The sequence below is a fragment of the Macrobrachium rosenbergii genome, chromosome 10 (genome assembly GCF_040412425.1).
Source record: "Macrobrachium rosenbergii isolate ZJJX-2024 chromosome 10, ASM4041242v1, whole genome shotgun sequence".
Lineage (NCBI taxonomy): Eukaryota > Metazoa > Arthropoda > Malacostraca > Decapoda > Palaemonidae > Macrobrachium > Macrobrachium rosenbergii.
In genome coordinates, this window is record NC_089750.1 from 58,059,707 (window position 1) to 58,079,706 (window position 20,000).

The 20,000-nt window shown below is 31.9% G+C and overlaps 1 protein-coding gene across 1 annotated transcript in view; it reads right to left on the reverse strand.

Moving 5' to 3' along the window:
• Positions 1–4,166: 4,166 nt before the first annotated feature.
• The window catches only part of LOC136843011 (esterase FE4-like), a 17,780-nt gene continuing 1,946 nt past the window's right edge, over positions 4,167–20,000 (reverse strand). Inside the window, exons 3-13 of the mRNA XM_067110999.1 lie at positions 18,094–18,205; positions 17,522–17,718; positions 16,420–16,566; positions 15,847–16,032; positions 14,428–14,618; positions 13,909–14,062; positions 11,950–12,137; positions 9,873–9,952; positions 6,842–7,060; positions 5,412–5,523; positions 4,167–4,522 (exon numbers count right to left, since the gene is read on the reverse strand). Of these exons, the coding sequence (XP_066967100.1) occupies positions 4,376–4,522; positions 5,412–5,523; positions 6,842–7,060; positions 9,873–9,952; positions 11,950–12,137; positions 13,909–14,062; positions 14,428–14,618; positions 15,847–16,032; positions 16,420–16,566; positions 17,522–17,718; positions 18,094–18,205 (1,733 nt within the window). The 3' untranslated portion in view covers positions 4,167–4,375. The remainder of the gene's footprint in view (positions 4,523–5,411; positions 5,524–6,841; positions 7,061–9,872; positions 9,953–11,949; positions 12,138–13,908; positions 14,063–14,427; positions 14,619–15,846; positions 16,033–16,419; positions 16,567–17,521; positions 17,719–18,093; positions 18,206–20,000) is intronic.

The following is a 20,000-nucleotide window of genomic DNA, read 5'->3' on the forward strand; positions in this document are numbered from 1 at the left end:
TAGCTATCGTAGTTTGAAAACAACATCTGCTTCTTCCCACCTTAATCTTTTGCCTTCCTAGCTTTAATGGAAATTTAATTCACTGTTCTACTAAGAGGCAAGGAAGGGAGGTCGAACAGCAATATTTATAATATATATATATATATATATATATATATATATATATATATATATATATATATATATATATATATATATATATATATATATATATATATATATATATTATATATATATACATATACATATACATACACATATATATATATATATATATATATATATATATATATATATATATACGCACAATATATATGTCCTCACTGGACATATATATAGTTACATTCATATGATATATATTCTGGAATATCCTTATAATAGTTGGACAATGAATGCAGACACTCATCAGGGCAGACAAGGGAAATATAATTAACTAGTTTTGTTAGATCATTCTTGAAGATATTCTATGTAGTGAGATAATATAAAGGTTATAAGAATTGCATTTATATGTATAGGTTTTGTTTACATGAGAACTAGTTTCTAATGAATGTTTTCTTCTTATTTTTATTATTTTCCTTAGATATATAATGTCTTCATGAAATAGGTTATGTATTTTTATCATAGAATATATACATTCTTCAGTATAAGAATAAATTATATAGTGATAAAAAAGTGATAGAAATACAATGCACATTTCATTAGAAAGGAAGGTTAACATGATTCAGTTTCTACCAAATAAAACGCATTGTTGTTGCACAGTCTCATACTTGCGTAAACTTGTATGTTTTGGTGAAACTGATAATGAAGGAGGTCTAATTGGAGGTGCTGCTTCAAAAAGAGATGGCGCTGGGTCGCTGTTCGCACATCACTTTTTGGAAAGAAGCCATCAGCGCAGATGTGTGAAACGTTATAATGTCTTCCGATAAGAATTACTTCGGACGAAATAACAACTGTCATTGTAATTCCACTACCTAGTCCAAAAAAACTACAAGCTTTTCAAATGGGTTGATGCAGACCACAATTGGTCTAATTAGAAACCCAAAAGTGTTATTTCTGTTATGTGACGTGCCAGTATATTGTTAATGCCAGTAGATTCTAAAAAATGAATATATATATATTTCATATATATATATATAATAAAAATATTATATATATGGCTACGATGGTGAGGATGGGTCTATTCCAGCTATATAACAAAATATATCTGAAAACGACAGGTATATGTATGTACGAGAGGCGATAGATATTTATATATATATATAGCCATATATATATAATATGACCTCCTATATATATATATGGTAACGCGGGTATATATCATCGACCGCTATTCACAGGCTCTTCAATTCGCTCTTCCGTCTGGATATTTTCATATATGTTACCGAAGGGGAATTTTTTTAGTTGATATCCAAAAAGTCGACCAGAACGGACGAGGAATCAGGATTACAAGAGGGCATTGTCGGCTACAAGAATTACATATGTGTCTGGTAAAAGTAACCAGTAGATTCTACATATGCCATGTTATATATATATATATATATATATATCACATCACCGTGATTCATATATATATATATATATATATATATATATATATATATATACAACAGTTGAATGTCCTCACTGACAAAGCTGAGGACTTCAGGTTGAAAGGACATTCAGTCGGGAGGGTTGGAAGGTGGATTCTGGAAGTGAGTTTTGTAATGAAGTTGGACAATGAATGCTGGAGACGAAGGATTAAGCTCATCAGGGCAGACAAGGGAAACCAGGTATAATTAACTACAAAGTTTTTAGATCATTCTTGAAGATATTCTTGGAAGGAATTTTAGATAAGGAGAAGGTTCTGGGGAAGAATTGCATTTGCGAGGACTCAGGGGAAGGTTTTGTTTACATGAGAACTAATTTCTAATGAATGTTTTCTTCTTACTTTTTTATTATTTTCCTTAGATATAGCTAATGTCTTCATGAAATAGGTTAGCCTGTATTTTTATCACCGAGAATTTATTACATTCTTCAGTAAAAGAAGTAAATTCCTAGTGATAAAAAAGTGATAGAAGATACAATGCACATTTCATTAGAAAGGAAGGTTAACATGATTTAGTTTCTCTCCAAATGCAAAACGCATTGTTGTTGTTCGACGGGTCTCATACTTGATGGGGAGTAAACTTGTATATTTTGTGTGAAACTGATAATGAAGGAGGTCCTAATTGGAGGTCGCTGCTTCAAAAGAGATGGCGTTGGGTCGCTGTTCCACATCACATTTTGGAAGGATTAGCCATCAACGCAGATGTGTGAAACGTTATAATGTATTCCGATTAAGAATTACGGTGATGGGCGAAATAACAACTGTCATTGACAAATTCCACTCAACATGGCCTAGTGGAACAAACTACAACTGCTTTTAAAATGGGTTGATGCAGACCACAATTGGTCTAAAACGAAACCCAAAAGTGTTATTTCTGTTAACGGTGACTATCAACTAAAAATTCCCTTCGTAACATATATATGAAAGTTTATTATTTAATGAGGTAGAGGGACCTATTGGATATTAAAAAATGAATATTATATATGAATCACGGTGATGTGATAAATATATATATATATATATATATATATATATATATATATATATATATATATGTATATATATATATATATATATATATATATATATATATATATATATATATATATATATATATATATATATATATATATGTGTGTGTGTGTGTGTGTGTGTGTGTGTGTGTGTGTGTGTGTTTGAAATCTCTCTCTCTCTCAGTTAATAAGAGGTCAGCCAGCTCCGGGCAGAATAATCTTTTTCCTTGTATTCCTGATCCCGAGAGATAAAATACTGGAGCCTCATTTCGTCTTTGGTTCCCGAAAGGTTCTATTGTGAGAGAAGAGGAGAATAATTGCCCCCATCCGTTCAATTCCCTCAACTTGAAAATCTCAATCAAGACGGAGAGAAAAATCCCTTTATTATCAGACCGAGAGGCCAATTTACAAAAACGCTGACTAATTTGGAAGTAGTTATCCAAATATATCTGGAGCAAATCTTCGGTGAAAAGAGGTGACCTATTCCAGTTGGACTGGGCTCTCAAAATGAGATGTTATTAATCCGTATGTTTTTGGATGATTTATATGCTTGACTACATTCTCAGGTGCTTCTATGTGTTTGTGTATGTGTGTTTGTCTGTCTGTATCGTTGTCTGTTTCTGTTCATCTATTGATATTTATCCAAGAGGCATGAGAGGATACCTATCGGCCCAATTATCTCTTCTTGGCAATACAGAAAGTGGAAGTCTTAAAAACATTCATTTGAATAAGTCTAAAACAAATATCAAAGTAAGATCGAACAAAAATATCCAACGTGAATATATATATATATATATATATATATATATATATATATATATATATATATATATATATATATATATATATATATATATATATATATATATATATATATATATATATATATATATATATATATATATTAGATATATGATAATTTGTTTAGTTATCTCTGATTCTGAATATTCTTAATTTCCTCGCCGTATTCAGTACTGTCATCTTGATCAGCTTTCATTGATTTATAGTCGTACCATTTTAATTCCTCCGAATAGCTTCTTGGGTATTTGCTTTCAAGCTAATTAATAAAGGATTTCCTCTCCAGGACTTTACGCTAATTAAGAAAATGTTTTCTTCCTTCTAATGAGGCAGAAATAGTCTAGAGTGTAATTTCAAAAATGTAGATGAATCATAACATATTAGATATTCTAATTAAAAAATGAAAATTTCTTTTTCTGTTAAGATGCCCTTCGTGTAGAATTTTTAATTATAATAAATTTAAAAAGTATGAAATATCTATCATTATTATCATTATTATTGCGAGTTAAAAACAAAGGTAGACGAAGTCGATGACTACAAAATAAATAAACAAACACTTAAGATAAAAACACACAAGCACCGCCAGGCAAGTGATTATTGCGACCTTATAAGTAATAAAACTGCGAGGACTAGAAAAGTGTCGTACAAACTTACAGGTTTAAACACAAGCAAGAATAATAAATATTCCTTTTGAAATAGAGTAGAGGAAAATGCTGAAAGAAAATTTTCTGCCATGTCCTGAATTAAACGCATATCTCCATGAAAAATATAATTATTTTATTTTTTATTTTTAAGAGGTTGATGAAGATTCCAGAGTATTTCTGCTAGTCTATAGAAAGAACAATATCCCACCAATATTACTGCGGAACTTATGGAATCTTTTAGGAACAGAAAGACTCATAAAACTTTGCCACTCTTCACAACAGAGTAACAAAAATTACACCTTTATGCAGTCGATCATTTGTGATAATAAGAAGGATTAATCTCTGCGATTCATAAGAGCAATTGAAATATATGTCAATATGGCACCGATTACCAAGGGCATGTGCCTCTGGAAGCCCCCTTCCTCTGGGTCATTTCTCATTTGTGTCATCAGGGGTACAGTCTGCAGCCAGAAGTTCGCCTCCTGTGAAATTCGGGAAAAGACACTTCAAATACGGACAGTCTGTGACGTATCAATAAACAAAAGTGACATAAGAATTCTTCTAGTCAAATTTCTTTGTTAAGTTCTTACTGGCTGATTGTCTGAATTTACAGGTAGTGTATCTTCAATATCACCGGAGTTTTTTAGTAATAATAATAATAATAATAATAATAATAATAATAATAATAATAATAATAATAATAATAATAATAATAATAATAATAGTAGTAGTAGTAGTAGTAGTAGTAGTAGTAGTAGTAGTAGTAGTAGTAGTAGTAGTAGTAATCTAGAGCATATCAAATAAAAGATAGATTTTTAATACATATGACAGTAAAAAAATGTGAATGAATACTGAAGGTGCAACACTTGTAAAATACTTGCTTTTATATTAATGGAGTTGATAAGGAAAATTGCAGTGTTTACCTTTAAATGCTGTTTACTCCGCTTTAAGTTCTAAGATTATAACAGAAGTTACATCCCTTTGGAATAAACAGTCTCATTAAAGTGGTAAAAGTTTAGCCTATGAGTAAGATCTTATACAATAGCAAAATACTGCGACAATGAACACTCAATTTAGTACTTTTGCAAATTTCAGTCTTGGATTAAACATCTTAAATACGGTTTAAATACCTTCAAATGCCTTGAATCCGAAGAGAAAGTAAATGAAGAATATTCATTTTTACACACTAGGTCTAAAACCAAAGTCAACTGAACAAGTTTGAATACAAGAATCATTTAGCCATAAAAGCTTAAAGGGAGAAACCAGTTCCAATTTTGATTTCACCACTGTAAAAATTTTTTATTTTATGAATTTTCCAATTAAAATATTCGTTATAGGGGTTAAAAGAAAAACGCATTTCCACCAACCAACCTTTTCCCTGAACGGCGACTTTTGCAAGTGAGGGGTAGTAGAGATTTCATAAAATTTTACGGGGCCTCCAGGCTCAAGAGGTGGCCATTCGTTGATTGGGACTGCAGGGGTTCTGTAAAGAAAAAAAAATGACAGAATACGGACCATTATGCGAGAATTTTTTTAATGACCCAAAGGTAATCTAAGCGTAGGTTTTTGTCATTAAGAAACGTGTACAGTAGTCCACCATTTGATGAAAACCAAGAGAGATAACACTTTTATCACGAAATTATTTATCCAATATATTCATTCATTTACCGTTGGCCCGCTAAAGATAACAGGATGTAGTATTCTGTTAATGGTAGTTGGTGTTTTGTAATGAAATTCATATCATATATAAAGATAAAGACATTTATCTTTATCTTATCACCAGAAAAAACGCGTGAATTCGTCTGGTATTAATCGTGAGATATGCGAGTTAGACCACGAAATATCACTGTTTAATAATACTTGTAAGCCAAATTCTAAGTGAACACACGAGTACCTATTCAAAACATAAATAATTGTCTATAAGATATGAATTTGATAACACAAGGCCAACTGCCACTGTTATCTTTAGCGGTAAATTAATAAATGTTTTCAATATATAATTTCGTGATAAAGATTTTAGTGCTCTGGAAAAAGTATCACCTTCTCTAATAATTATAATTTACGAATATCAATGAATAGAACATCAGACATTTTCATAATTTTTGAACGATTTTCAGTTTTCATATAATCACTCTTTTTCCGATAAATTTGTTGTTAATTATCAGAGTTATCACGCAAATCGTGTAACTTAGGAGAGTATTTTGAGCGATCGATATCTTACGTCAGCAAATCCTGTATATTAATTGAAAGCTGAGGTACGTATCTATTGCATAAATCATAATTCGATAAGCAAAATGAAAGAACCATCTCACTACAGCGACGGTGCAATATCTAACAGCTAAACTTTAATGTAACACTTGATAAGAAAATGATCATTTAAGTGGCTTTCAACTGGAAGAAAATCGGCGGAACTTCGAACTTATGATTGCAATTTATAAGATATAATGGCCACAAAGTTCAATGATTAATATTGTTTTGTGTTTCGCACAGTTTATGAACTGGACGCATCTGGTCTAAAAGTTATACAATACGATACTTTGCAGTTTTTCTAATGTCGCAGGCTTAACGTCCACGAATACAGTAACACATTTTTCTCCTAAATCTGAAAGCTTATATGACCATGTTTTAAGATGAGATGTTTAATTCAGTACATCCTATATTAAAGATACCTGAAACGTTCATTTAGAATAGTCCTCGATATTCGTCAATATTTGGTAACTTGAAATATTTTCACAAAATTTTCTTAAATTTTACAATATAAAGACATAACGTTTACGGGAAAGATCGGCAATAGGATTTACCCGTTGTAGAGAAAGTTAGCCCAATTTGAGACTAAAAACTGAGCAACTCCTTCGTCTCTGTCACTGGTGAAACGCGACTTGCTGAAGGAGAACATCAGATCATCGCCGTGTGTTACGACGGTGTCCAGCTTAGGCGAAGTCAGTCCCAAAGACCTCGCCATGTCTAAGATCGGTTGGTTCCATGAGGGCGTCTCCGGGTCTTTGTGAGTGAAAAGGGCCCTAATGAAGAAAGGGAGGGAGAGAGAATAGAATCATGGGGTAGATTTATGACTAGAGTAATCCTATGAACTCGGTTATTTTACACACAAAGAAAATTAAAGTTCCAATATTTATATATATATATATATATATATATATATATATATATATATATATATATATATATATATATATATATATATACTGCATATGTATTTGTATATATGTATATATTTATACATATATATGTGTATATATTTATATATATATATATATATATACACACATATATATATTATATATATATATATATATATATATATATATATATATATATATATATATATATATATATATATATATATATATATATATATATATATATATATATATATATATATATATATGTGTGTGTGTGTGTGTATATATATATATATATATATATATATATATATATATGTATATATATATATATATATATATATATATATATATATATATATATATATATATATATATATATATATATATATATATATATATATATATATATGACTTTTTATCACATCACCGTGATTCATATACAATCAGTAAGCTACAAACGTCCTTTAATATCCAATTCGCTCTACCTCGGAAATAATATATTTTCATATATGTTACCGAAGGGGAATTTTTATTTGATAATAAGTTCGTCGTCCCGTGGGCTCGGACCAGCGAAGGACAAGAACTCAGGACTACAGTGGACGCATTTAACCCACGCGGCCGCAAGGTAAACACCGTTTGACGAAATGTTGCCCCGCCCATCCACCAGACAGAAACTCATTCACCTTGTTCCATCGGCTCTGAAACCCATAGCAGTCAAGAATGGCTAACAGGATTTGGAATTGTCCCCGTGGTTGCAAAACTGCATTTGTCTTACGACTTGCAATTTTATACAGTCAAGAGAAAGCCCGTGGCCATACTTACTATAGCCTGAATGGGTAATTATTCAATTTCTAGTTTAAATCCAATGTTTATGGTCTGATTTGTATTTAGCGTAACGTGATTATAATACTTGTAATTTCATTCAGAATTTTGAACATTTCAATTAACTATTCACTATGCCACCAAGAGAGAGAGAAAGAGAGAGATTGTATGTAAACAGTCTTTATATAACTATTTTTGTTAAAATAAGATTTTTATCCAAAGTATATACAAGCTTATATGTGCTAAAATCCCCAGCAGACCAACGGATCATCCGATATAATTTTTTTTCTTTATCTTTAGCTTCAACATCGGCAATAACATACCCAGTTGCCATAATTTGTTAGCTTAATGAAAAACCTATCATCTAATGTTAAACTTAATTTCTGAGGAGGCCATGGCTTATTGCACAGTGAAAAAGCATGACAAAGACTTTATGAATGGCGGAACGATACATAGATGGGGGTGGGGTATCTGTGCTAGTGTAGTAATACTACTGTAGCAGTAGTGCTGCAACAGTAGTAATAGCAGTAATATACATGAATTAAACGTTTAGGCCAACTGCTGGGATCCTTGAGGATCATTTAGCACTTCTTACAACTACTCGAGAAATGAGTTTTTATAGCCACAAGTTAAATTTTCTAATCCAACAATGCCCATGATAGCCTTCAGTGTTATCCTGAATTATAACGAGGCCAAAGTGGGTGGAGCCTCATGAAGTCATCATTCTGACGATAATTATTGGTGAAGGTTTAAAGCCAAAATACGGTACCAGCTATTTTTCTTTTTTCAGTAAATAGGTAGATAGCCAATAAATAAAAATTGCTTGACATTGGATATAGCAGTTATCAAATCAAGCTTGTTTACTATGTTTTTTGAAAAGTACCAACTATTCCCTACATCTTGTCAATCTTAGGAAACTTATTTTGGGAGTTAGACTAATAATCGAAGTGTTTTTGTATTTATTAACATATTTTGTTGGTTTGTTCATTATGACAATTATCAGTGGAGGGGTTTCAGAGTTCATAAAGGTGTACTGCTTTGCTTGTATTTAAATTTTTATGTCATTGTTGCCAGAGGTCTAGCCTTCGTTATGTATAGCCAATCATCCATCGAGAAAGAGGGAAAAAATGCTGTCATAAGTTACGTAACGAGTGCGTTCGAAACCTTTTCTCTGAGTAAGTTGGCCCGTCTTCAAAAAAAGTTATTTTTGCATTATAAGTACCAAATTTATTCAACCTACGTCATGCAGAATACAGTCAAAATTTATGTGTAGATATAATGTGTATTCTGAATAAGCATTATATTTATGAAATGCATAGATAAAAAGTTATTGCGAAAAAACCGTGTTACAGAGGCCCTGAATCTCATAGAAGGTTTATATAAAGTTGATGAAATTTTAACGAATGATATTTTAAAACAAGAAGGTTATTAAGCATTACCACTGTTAGACGATTGTTAGGGTTGTTTACCTTTTTAACATTGTTTGCTTGCCATGAAGTGTTCTTGTGACTCTGTATCTGTTTCCTTGGCACTTGTACCTGAACCCTGATGAGGCGTAGAAATACATAAAAGTGCTTGGTTCAAGTCATTTCTTTTCACCTTTCTCCCTCCTAGCTAATGCATATATATATATATATATATATATATATATATATATATATATATATATATATATATATATATATATATATATATATATATATATTCCACCTAGAACAGCTGAGAACATTCTGGTGGTTCTTTAAGCTTAAGCAATATCAATATAAAATTTTAATGAAAGCATATCTTAGACTATAGTCAATAAGAGAGAGAGAGAGAGAGAGAGAGAGAGAGAGAGAGAGAGAGAGAGAGAGAGAGAGATTCTTACATATATACGGTGTTTCCTTGGCTGGCAGCTTCGGTTGCTGATTTGGTCGTGTAGGCAGTCCATACGTAACCCGATAAGACCTGGAAGGAAATGGAATGAAAATAGAATATATTATTATTATTATTATTATTATTATTATTATTATTATTATTATTATTATTATTATTATTATTATTATTATTACTCATAGCGCAGAGAGCTTCATGGAATAAACATAAAAGAATGCTCATATGCCAAAAGAGGAGAAAGCATATAGAGAGGAATAACATAAGGGGAGCGCTGATGCCATATAGACCCATTATAAAGTAAATGACTATTTCTAACTTATGATTGAAGGGATTTGCGTCAAATTTTCACCACTTACTCCACAACTAATACTGAATAAACACAAGTGGGGAAATAAAGAAATTCGACCTCTAAGTTCATAAATTTTGCAGTTTAAAAAAAGTAACGTAATTTTTTAAAAATAATATGCAAAAAAATGTTGGACTAAGAAGAAAATTTCCCCACTTGTAATTATAGGTATATAGTTATCCTACACACTCTAAAAGTTTCATTGAACTTGTTTCAGTCTTCTTGGAGGGCTAAGCATTTAGTTTTGAAAAAAGTAAGTTTTCAGAAAATGGCAAAACAAACATTTTTTTGGACTTTCATAAATCCTGAGAGAATCAGGACATCTTGAGTGAATTGCCCTTATATCATTATAACCCATTTTCTCTTACATGTCCCGTATAGAGAATGGGGCATTTTAGTGGGTGACAGGAATTTTTGTACAGGTGTTTTTTTTTTTTTTACAAATTTTTTTACTATTTGTCGTTCACAGTGCCACAGAAGCTATGAAGGAAATTGTCCATGAACCAATCTAAACATTTTTGTTAGCAATAATGCTTCAAGACATTTATTTACACACAAAATATCCAAAAGAGTCTTTAACTCACTTGCACCTAGCCAGAATTAGTCATACAGACTTTTTTACGTTTTCTTACAATTTTTCGTACAGTGCCATACAAACAATGAACAAAATTGTCCATGAACCAATCTAAACATTTTTTTAGCAACAATGCTTCAAGATATGTTTATTTACGCATAAAACTGTCCTAAAGAGTCTATAACTCATTTGTACCTATGCAGAATTAGCCATACAGAGTTTTTTACATTTTTTACAATTTGTCGTTCACAGTGCTGTACAAGCTATGAACAAAATTGTCCATGAACTAATCTAAATATTTTTTTTTAGCAATAACGCTTCAGGATATGTTTATTACACATAAAACAGGCAAAAAGTGTCTATAACTCACTTGCATGTATCTCAAATTAGTCATACAAACTTCTTACAAGTTTTTTTATAATTTTTCATTCACATTGCCATACAAGCAATGAACAACATTGTCAATAAAACAATCTAATTTTTTTTTTAGCATTAACGCTTCTGGACAGGTTCACTTAGACATAAAATAAGTGAAAACTGGTAATAACTAAAATTTGATAATTCTTGAAACTTGGCGGTCGGCACGCCCCAAAATAGAATTCGAAGTATTTGTAACTTCTATGGCATTCATAAGCCTAAAAGAACTCTCTCGAATACACTTTTAGTTGTTATTGTAACCAAGGATTTTGATAGATATAAAGAAAAGAGTAAACCAGTTTATAAGCTGGTGATCGATTATAAACTAGTATTTATTACTACCATGTACAGTTTCTCCCTCTCTTTATCTATATTATATATATATATATATATATATATATATATATATATATATATATATATATATGTATGTATATATATTGTGCGTGTGTTTGTGTGATTGTGCGTGTGTGTAAAGGAACCTTTTCCCTCAACAAGGGGGGTGGAAAAAAATTATAACTGCCTAATTCATAATTTAACTATTGAACTGCAGATGAGTTTCATACAAAAACTTCTACAACATTAGTCATTTTATAAATCTGCACAAGAAGCCCATCATCAGTGCGTTGAACCTTTGTATGCCATACAAAATTTTCAAAATAAAACCAATCGCTTCACCTGAAAATCCGTGTGAATTCATAAGTAATACAGAAAGATCTCAGGCACACATACCTCGGAAACCTCTTCCAGCAGGTCATCCATCGACCCTTTGGCCCTTTCATTTAGATAGAAAGACTCAGCCATCTTTCCCACCACCTCTGCTTCTTCAGGATGAAACCAGATGCTACTGACGATGTAAGGAATGAGCTCGTTGTAAGCAGCCGTGGCGTTATTTGGGTGGCCGCATAGCAACATGAGTACTATTGAGAACATAGATTGAAAAAGTATAATTTTATTTCTTTAGTTAATATAAGAAATCACTTTAACAGTATAAAAATCAGGAGCTAAGGGAAGGCAACCTTACAAGAAATAAACTGGAACGGAGTATTATCTGTTATCTGTTTTATTGAATATAAAATTGAATCAAAGATAAAGGATTAAAGGTCTTACACACACCCCCTCTAAAAAATTGTTTTGATAGATGCAGAAATTATACATAAATACTTATTGGTTGGTAATACTAAATATTTAAAAAATCAAGTTAAAAAAACTGCTCCTATAAATGAATTAGATTTACTCTTGCGTAACATGCTTAATGAATATTATAGATCTATGATATATAAGAAAAAAATGTACGATTACACGAAAAATTAATAATATTGAAACCATCGCTGTACACCCAGACAAAAAGTCTAAGAGAAAAAATGTTGTGATTCGAACTGAAAAGTCATACATAGGAATGGATTTACATATTCTAATTTTTATATACGTTATTAAAATGCAGACACGCTTTTGGTTTATGGACTAATAATATTCATCCAAATGATTTTAACAAAACCATTGTGGTTTCCAAGATTCGTAATTGTAATTCATTGCAAATGTGCCTTCAGTTTACACATCTTTTACTAAATTTCTTGTGGAGGTTATACGTGAGTTTTAGTGCCTTATCAGTCAAACACAGTCCTGTACTGTTAAGGCGGTATTTCTAATCTATTTCTGAAGTAGTTAGTGATTATAATCAGCCCAGTTAGATAATATAATAGTAACATTCTACTGCAAAATGAAAATGAAAAGATATCTTTGAATTAGCTTTTACAATATTTTCTTCATACAAATGAATAGCTTTGTATTAAGTAATAGATATAGATTTGGGTTAGAAACGAATGAAAATGGTATTTCTTGTATGTTTCAACAATTACATGATCTCTACATTCATTGACAATTTTATATGTGAATTTTTTCATTGGTAAACGTATCTGAAACTATTAGGATACGAAAAAGTTAAACGCTCATGACAACTGGTCACAGCATTTACATCGTCCAAGAGAATGTAACAAGCAGATGTCATATTCCCCCATAAGCAAAAGTATTCACATTGCACTACTAAGGATGGTTATATCTCTTTCCCAACTAACTGAAATATTTGATTTAAAAATGACACGAAAAATCTCATAGTACTCTTGGAAGCCTAATGGATTTGAAGATGGAACTCCATTTCTTACTAGCTCCACCTTGAAACAGAACAGAAGCAAAGACTTTTTTAATAAGTTCCAACTTGGGTTTCATATCTTTAGCAGAAAACATATCCGGAATTACTGGGACACTAGAAAGTTCGTAGCGCATTGTGTTGGCTAAGTATTTAAAAAGTTCTTGTAAATGGAAAATTAGTTTGTTATACATATATCACCCAAAAGCAGAGAATGGGCATATTTCACCTCGAATGCAAGTATTTGATATTGAAAGACATTTGTACAATTAGGGTGAAATAATCTTATATCAATGGAACTTAATTTCTGCATTAGTTTCCACTTACGTATCTGAAGGTAGTCAGTGGATATTGCATCCAAAAATATTCAGAGGTGAAGCGTTCATATATAAAATCTCTCTGGCGGTGTCCACCATTTAAAAAAAAAAGTTTCTGATACCAAATAAGGAAATCTAGAAAAATGTTCACCTACAAAGAAAATTAGATTATTAAGTGGTGCAAACAATCCTCACAAATCAGATTGAGAGACTGCAAAGATTCCTCACCCAAAGCGAACACAAATCCTTCTTCAGGGACGAGTTCCATGAAAACTGGCATAGATCTTGGCTTTAAGTCCAGAATTGGTCCTGGAAGATGTGGATTTTTTCTCATACCTCCGTCGATCGTTAATGTAAAAGACATTGGCCAAAATTCGTACCGCTGCAGGAGAGAGCGGAAATAAAACATAAATAAACATTGCCATTATATTGGCTGTTAGTGTTATTTTTGACATTACAAGTGACCTTGGGGTTCCATGATGATCGTCAATAGGTCACAGTGATGCCCGAGAGCTTTATACAAGCATTCAATGATTCGACCAACCTCTTTATTGCTGATTTGTGGTCTACGAAAATAAAAATGAAATGCAGGGTTTAAAGCACTTCAGTAACTTTCCTCATTCGTAATAAATTATTGTGGCAATGCTTGCTTAGATACTTTTTTGATGAGTTCTAAAAGAAGTTCGTTGCAGCAAGCATGTTTCTCTCAGACTGCAACTAGTGGTAATAACAAATCAGTATACTGACCATAATAGAAGCCTGGGCTGTGACTATTTCTTCTGAAGTCTTAGTGGTCAAACATGCTTTGAATCCAAGAGATGGCTTTAATTCGCAGTTCAGTTTCTCCCCCAATTTTCTCGCAGATTCCCGAGGAGTACGTTGAACGATGGAGGGGAAATGAGCACTTCCACTAACCATTAGCACATTATTGAATAACCCTGAAAAAGAATATGTATAAATATGTATATATATATATATATATATATATATATATATATATATATATATATAATGTGGTGTGTATATAAATTTATATAAATAAATATACATACATACATCCATATATATATATATATATATATATATATATATATATATATATATATATATATGTATATATATATATATATATATATATATATATATATATATAAATATATATGTATATATATATATATATATATATATATATATATATATATATATATATATATGTATGTATATCACGCCTGTTAACTTCTGCTAATACAGAAAATCATTTCTAAAGAAAGTATTCAATGACAGCCTTCGAATCTGCTAATGAAGCTCAGCGATAATTAGCCTGATCTTTATTCTCCTGTTAATTTAAACATTTGTTGTTTTGATTAAACAAGACTTGAGCTGTTTCTAGATTGCAATTCGAATCCGTCTCTTGTCTCTCTCTCATTTAACGAGAATATTCCCAGCTTGAGTCGTCTAGCTTACATTTCCAATTATCGAATAATATCTTATAGGTGGCACTGAGTTCATGGTATGCTCAAATAAACGAACAGAATAAGTTTTTCCCTTATTGACGGAGAGTTAGATGCAGGTAACGGCGAGATCGAGGTTGATACTTCCTTGAATGTATCACACATAACTCATCTAATGGAAATTAATATCGCATACTAGTATCTAAGGCTTTCATACGTAATAATATTCAGTTCATCTACCGAGGATTTCTAAAACTAAGCTTTGTGGTTGCAAGTTAAATAAATAACATTTTGCTTTTAGAATTCCACCTAGTTTCAAGGGGAAATGAGTGATTGGAGTAGAAACATCTATCATCACTTTTTCCTTTAGAAAATGTTTTGTGCAAGCGAGATATAACAATTCCAATTAAATGCTATCGATTTCTTTGAGTTAAGGATTATAATCAATTTAGAGACATGGTTTTTTGCTATGCTTATCTAATCTATGATACTGGTCTCTTGATGCATATTCAAATTATGTGTGACATGTGAGACCGAAGTTTTTTGATATCTGAATTATAGGTTCAAATTTTTGCTCTCAGAATTGTTACAGTTGATAGGATGTTAATTTTTACCAGAAAAGGACACGGTATATATAATTCTGCTTCAATAAGAAAGATATGAGAATTGGGAGAGAAGAAAAAAAATCAGCTTCGATCTTTCAGTCACCGAATACCTTCTGCAAGAGGTGACATCATGTGAGCGTGGGAAGAGATGGCTCCAGCCGAAAATCCTCCAAGGGTGACTCTCTCCGGGTCCCCTCCGAAGTCAGCAATGTTCCTCTGCACCCATCGAAGGGCTGACAATTGATCCAGGGTCCCGAAGTTTCCGGGTATCACTTCATCCTCGGTGGTTAGGAATCCTGGATATGGTAGAGTCTTTTAAACATGTAATAAGTGGATTCCTTTCAGTAACATTATAATTTTGTTTGTTATAAATTCTTGAATTAAAAGCTCATTCTGACGTGAGTTCATGTCTATACAGATCCAAATGTGTTTCTTCAAGAAAAACTTGAATCTGATGTAAAGAAAAATACTGGTTTAAGTAAAACCTCTGCTAAACGCTGCAAAGAAAAAAAAACCCACACAAAAAGATAATATGCAAGGTTACTGTGTGTTATGAATAAGCTCTTAAAAAATTTAATTTAAGAGTAAGTTAATATGTAATATAATTTCCTTAACGATGGTTCAAAGGTCATAGTCTTAGTAGAAGAACGATATCCTATTTAAATTATCATAAAATTACTCGCCTAAAGCTCCGAGTCGGTAATTAAATGTAACGAGCACAATGTTCTGTCCAGCCAATCTTCCACCGGCGAGAACCGATGACGATCCACGTATAAATGCTCCTCCATGAATGAATACTAGCACTGGGAGACGGTCGCTGTCTTCTGATCCTTTTTTGGTGGACGAGGAAAATGTATATTAAAATTTCTCTTGAGAAATGAGTTGGGCGAATGCTTCCTATAATACATGCGTCATGTTACATAAGACTTTTTCTTTGGATTCTTATTGCTTCATTAGATTAGAATCATGGCTGAACTAATTGATTGCATTTCCTTACTATATATTTGGTTAATTGTTTATATTAAGACTTTTCAGTATGCACCTTTCGGGAGTATATTAGTAATGGCCGATAAAATCAGTTTAATTTTATTGTTACAATGATCATCGAACGTTTAAAATGTGCATGATAAACTTTTATTCTGTTAAACGCTCTAGAATGAAAGCCAGTCTTCTCAAAGAGCTAAAATCATAGATTAAAATTTTATCTTGGGTCGGGCTCCTCTGAACTTAATGCCTAATTGTCCTTCTCGCTGCTTCGATAATAAGATGTTTTCCAAACGAACCAATTCTTGCAACATAATTAAAATCTCATTATCGTCATGAAAAGATTTTATCTTCTTAAGCTTCTTATATTTAATCCTTTTCCTTAACAAATGGATTAGGCCTTATGAAGATATATTGAAGAGCAGTGACATTATGAACGCCAAGTCTTGCTTTATTCACTGATTTTGTCTCTTTGTTTACACCAATGGCTTAAAAATAACTGTTTTATGATTATTAAGTTATCTATAAAATCGTAAGTGGTGAATTTTATCCCTTATTTTTATCTAAATATTTCCAGAAATCATAAAAAATTCCCCTTAAGAATTTCATAAAAAAAGAAAAAACAGAAAATATAATTTCAGATGCAGGTAAGTATAATCCTCATGCCTCTTACGTTTCAAGGCACAGGAGCGTTAAAGTTGATTAAAACTGTTCCTAATTTAGTTTTAAGAGATAAGAAAAATAAAACTAGAAAATGAAGTCTAGCATAGAAAAGGGAAATGGACACAATAATTTACTTACCTGGTAGAGTTGGAGTGAAAATATTGAGGAAGAGACAGTTCTCATCTCCAACAACTTTTTTAGAAGCCACGTCGAACTGAGGACACACGTTTCCGAAATGATTAGCATCGAGGTAACTGTCAGGCCAGGTCTCTGTGGCATCCACAGGATCTTCAAACCTAAGGTCGCCCACGGGAGAATGGGCATAGGGTATTCCTCTGCAAGAAATTAGGAGACAATGTAATTAGCCAATGTACTTTCAGTCTTTTTCCTCAATAAAAAGTGTAACGTTTATATATCTTCCAAATGTTATTACATTCAGTATTAAAGGCTTGGAAAAACCTATAATTCATGCATGAAACTGAGTAACCATTGAAAGAGACATGAATTTTCTCGTGTACTTCTAAAAGAAATACCCAGTAAGAGTAATGTTTCACAAATGAATAAAATGCAAAGAAATAGGAGAAACACCGTGAACGGAAGAATATCACCCATTTAAACTATTCCTAAGAGACGTAAAGAGTCAAGAAATCTTTAAAACAAAATTTGCATTTTACCGAAATATGAGAAATTTTGAAACTGTCATGACTGACCTGAAGGCATAATGGCTGCGTGCGAGTGTCTCTTCACCAACGGAATCTTCTAAACGTCCTTCAACGACTCCTAAGGATGTTTCGTGCCTTACTGGATCCCACTTCTCTGGCTCTTTAGAAAGAAAGTAAATGCAATGACGTCCGTAACTATGAAAATATCTGTGAACTTTAACTCATCCAAGCACACATGCACATAACCTCACATATATTGTTATTACACACACACACATATACTAGTATATATATATATATATATATATATATATATATATATATATATATATATATATATATATATATATATATATATATATATATATATATATATATCAGTAAGACTGTGATACCAGGATTTCGAAATCCCTAAAAATTGCAGGGAATTCGTGAAATCACCAATTCACTTAGGGGCATTTGATCCCTGAGGGGCTAGTACTAAACACGGTGAAACAGTGATTTACCTGCACTGTTTCGCCATGTTCAGCACTAGCCCCTTGAGGATCAAATGTCCCTAAGCGCATTTGATCCTAGAGGCTAGTACTCAACACGGCGAAATGCATTTGATCCGCGAGGGGCTAGTATTGAACGTGGCGAAACAGTTTAGATAAATCACTGTTTCGCTGTATTTAGTACTAGCCCTTCGGGAATCAAATATTCCTAAGTGAATTATTGATTTCACGAATTCCCTGAAAGTTTCAGGGATTACATGAAATCCCTGGTTTCAAAATCTTACTGTAACATATACATATGTACTTGCGCGTGTGTGTGTTGTGTGTTTATGGGTGCGTGTGTATGTGTCTACGCGTGCAATACTATCAGTGCAAAATCCTTTACGCTAGATGAATATAAAGTAACGGGTAACCCAGAAAGATGTGCTTTTCAAGGACTTCTGGAAGCCTTCAAACATAAAAATTTAAATACCCTAATATTACTTTACAGACAAATGTAACCACATCCTTAGAGGAAACACTTTTCTTTCGTTTAGAGCTGAGAGATTAATTTCTTATCTTCAGTATGTACATATATATATATATATATATATATATATATATATATATATATATATATATATATATATATATATATATATATATATATATATATATATATATATATATATATATATATATATATATATATATATATATATATATATATATATATATATATATATGTGTGTGTGTGTGTGTGTGTGTGTGTGTGTATATATATATATATATATATATATATATATATATATATATATATATATATATATATATATATATATATATATATATATATATACTATTCATAGAAAGGTTAACAAATGCATTTTTAGACGAGAAGTTTGGAATAGAATGGTCTGTTCACAAAATTGGTAGTAGTGTTTCATGAATCAGGAAACGAAATTACACTTTAAAATTCAATACAAAGGACGTGTTTGTCGCAAACAAACCAATATATACTGTACTAAAATTAGCAGGAAAAAAGTAATGTTCACTTTCATATTTCACATCTGAACCTATTTCTCAGACATATCAACGAGACAAATACATGTACATAAATTACAATAACCTTTATTTACATATCTACAGAGCCAATAGCGGGTATGACCTCCGCGAGCAGCAATAACGCCCACCAGGCGGCGTGGCATGCTGTCCACCAGATGTACAAGGTTGTTGGCAGGTATCCTGTCCTATCCTTCAAAGAGGGCCTGACCTAATTCTCTAAGGGTGGATGGCTGGTTGTCCCTTTGTCTAATTGCACAGCCCAATTGATCCCATAATTGTCCTATGGGGTTGAGATCTGGGCTCAGTGCAGACTGCCTCAGGACGTTCACATCCTGTCCTTTAAGGTAAGTACCAGGCCAGTACTAGAATAGTGAACCGCAGATTGGTAGCGATGGGTTACAGAGCCCGTGGATGTGC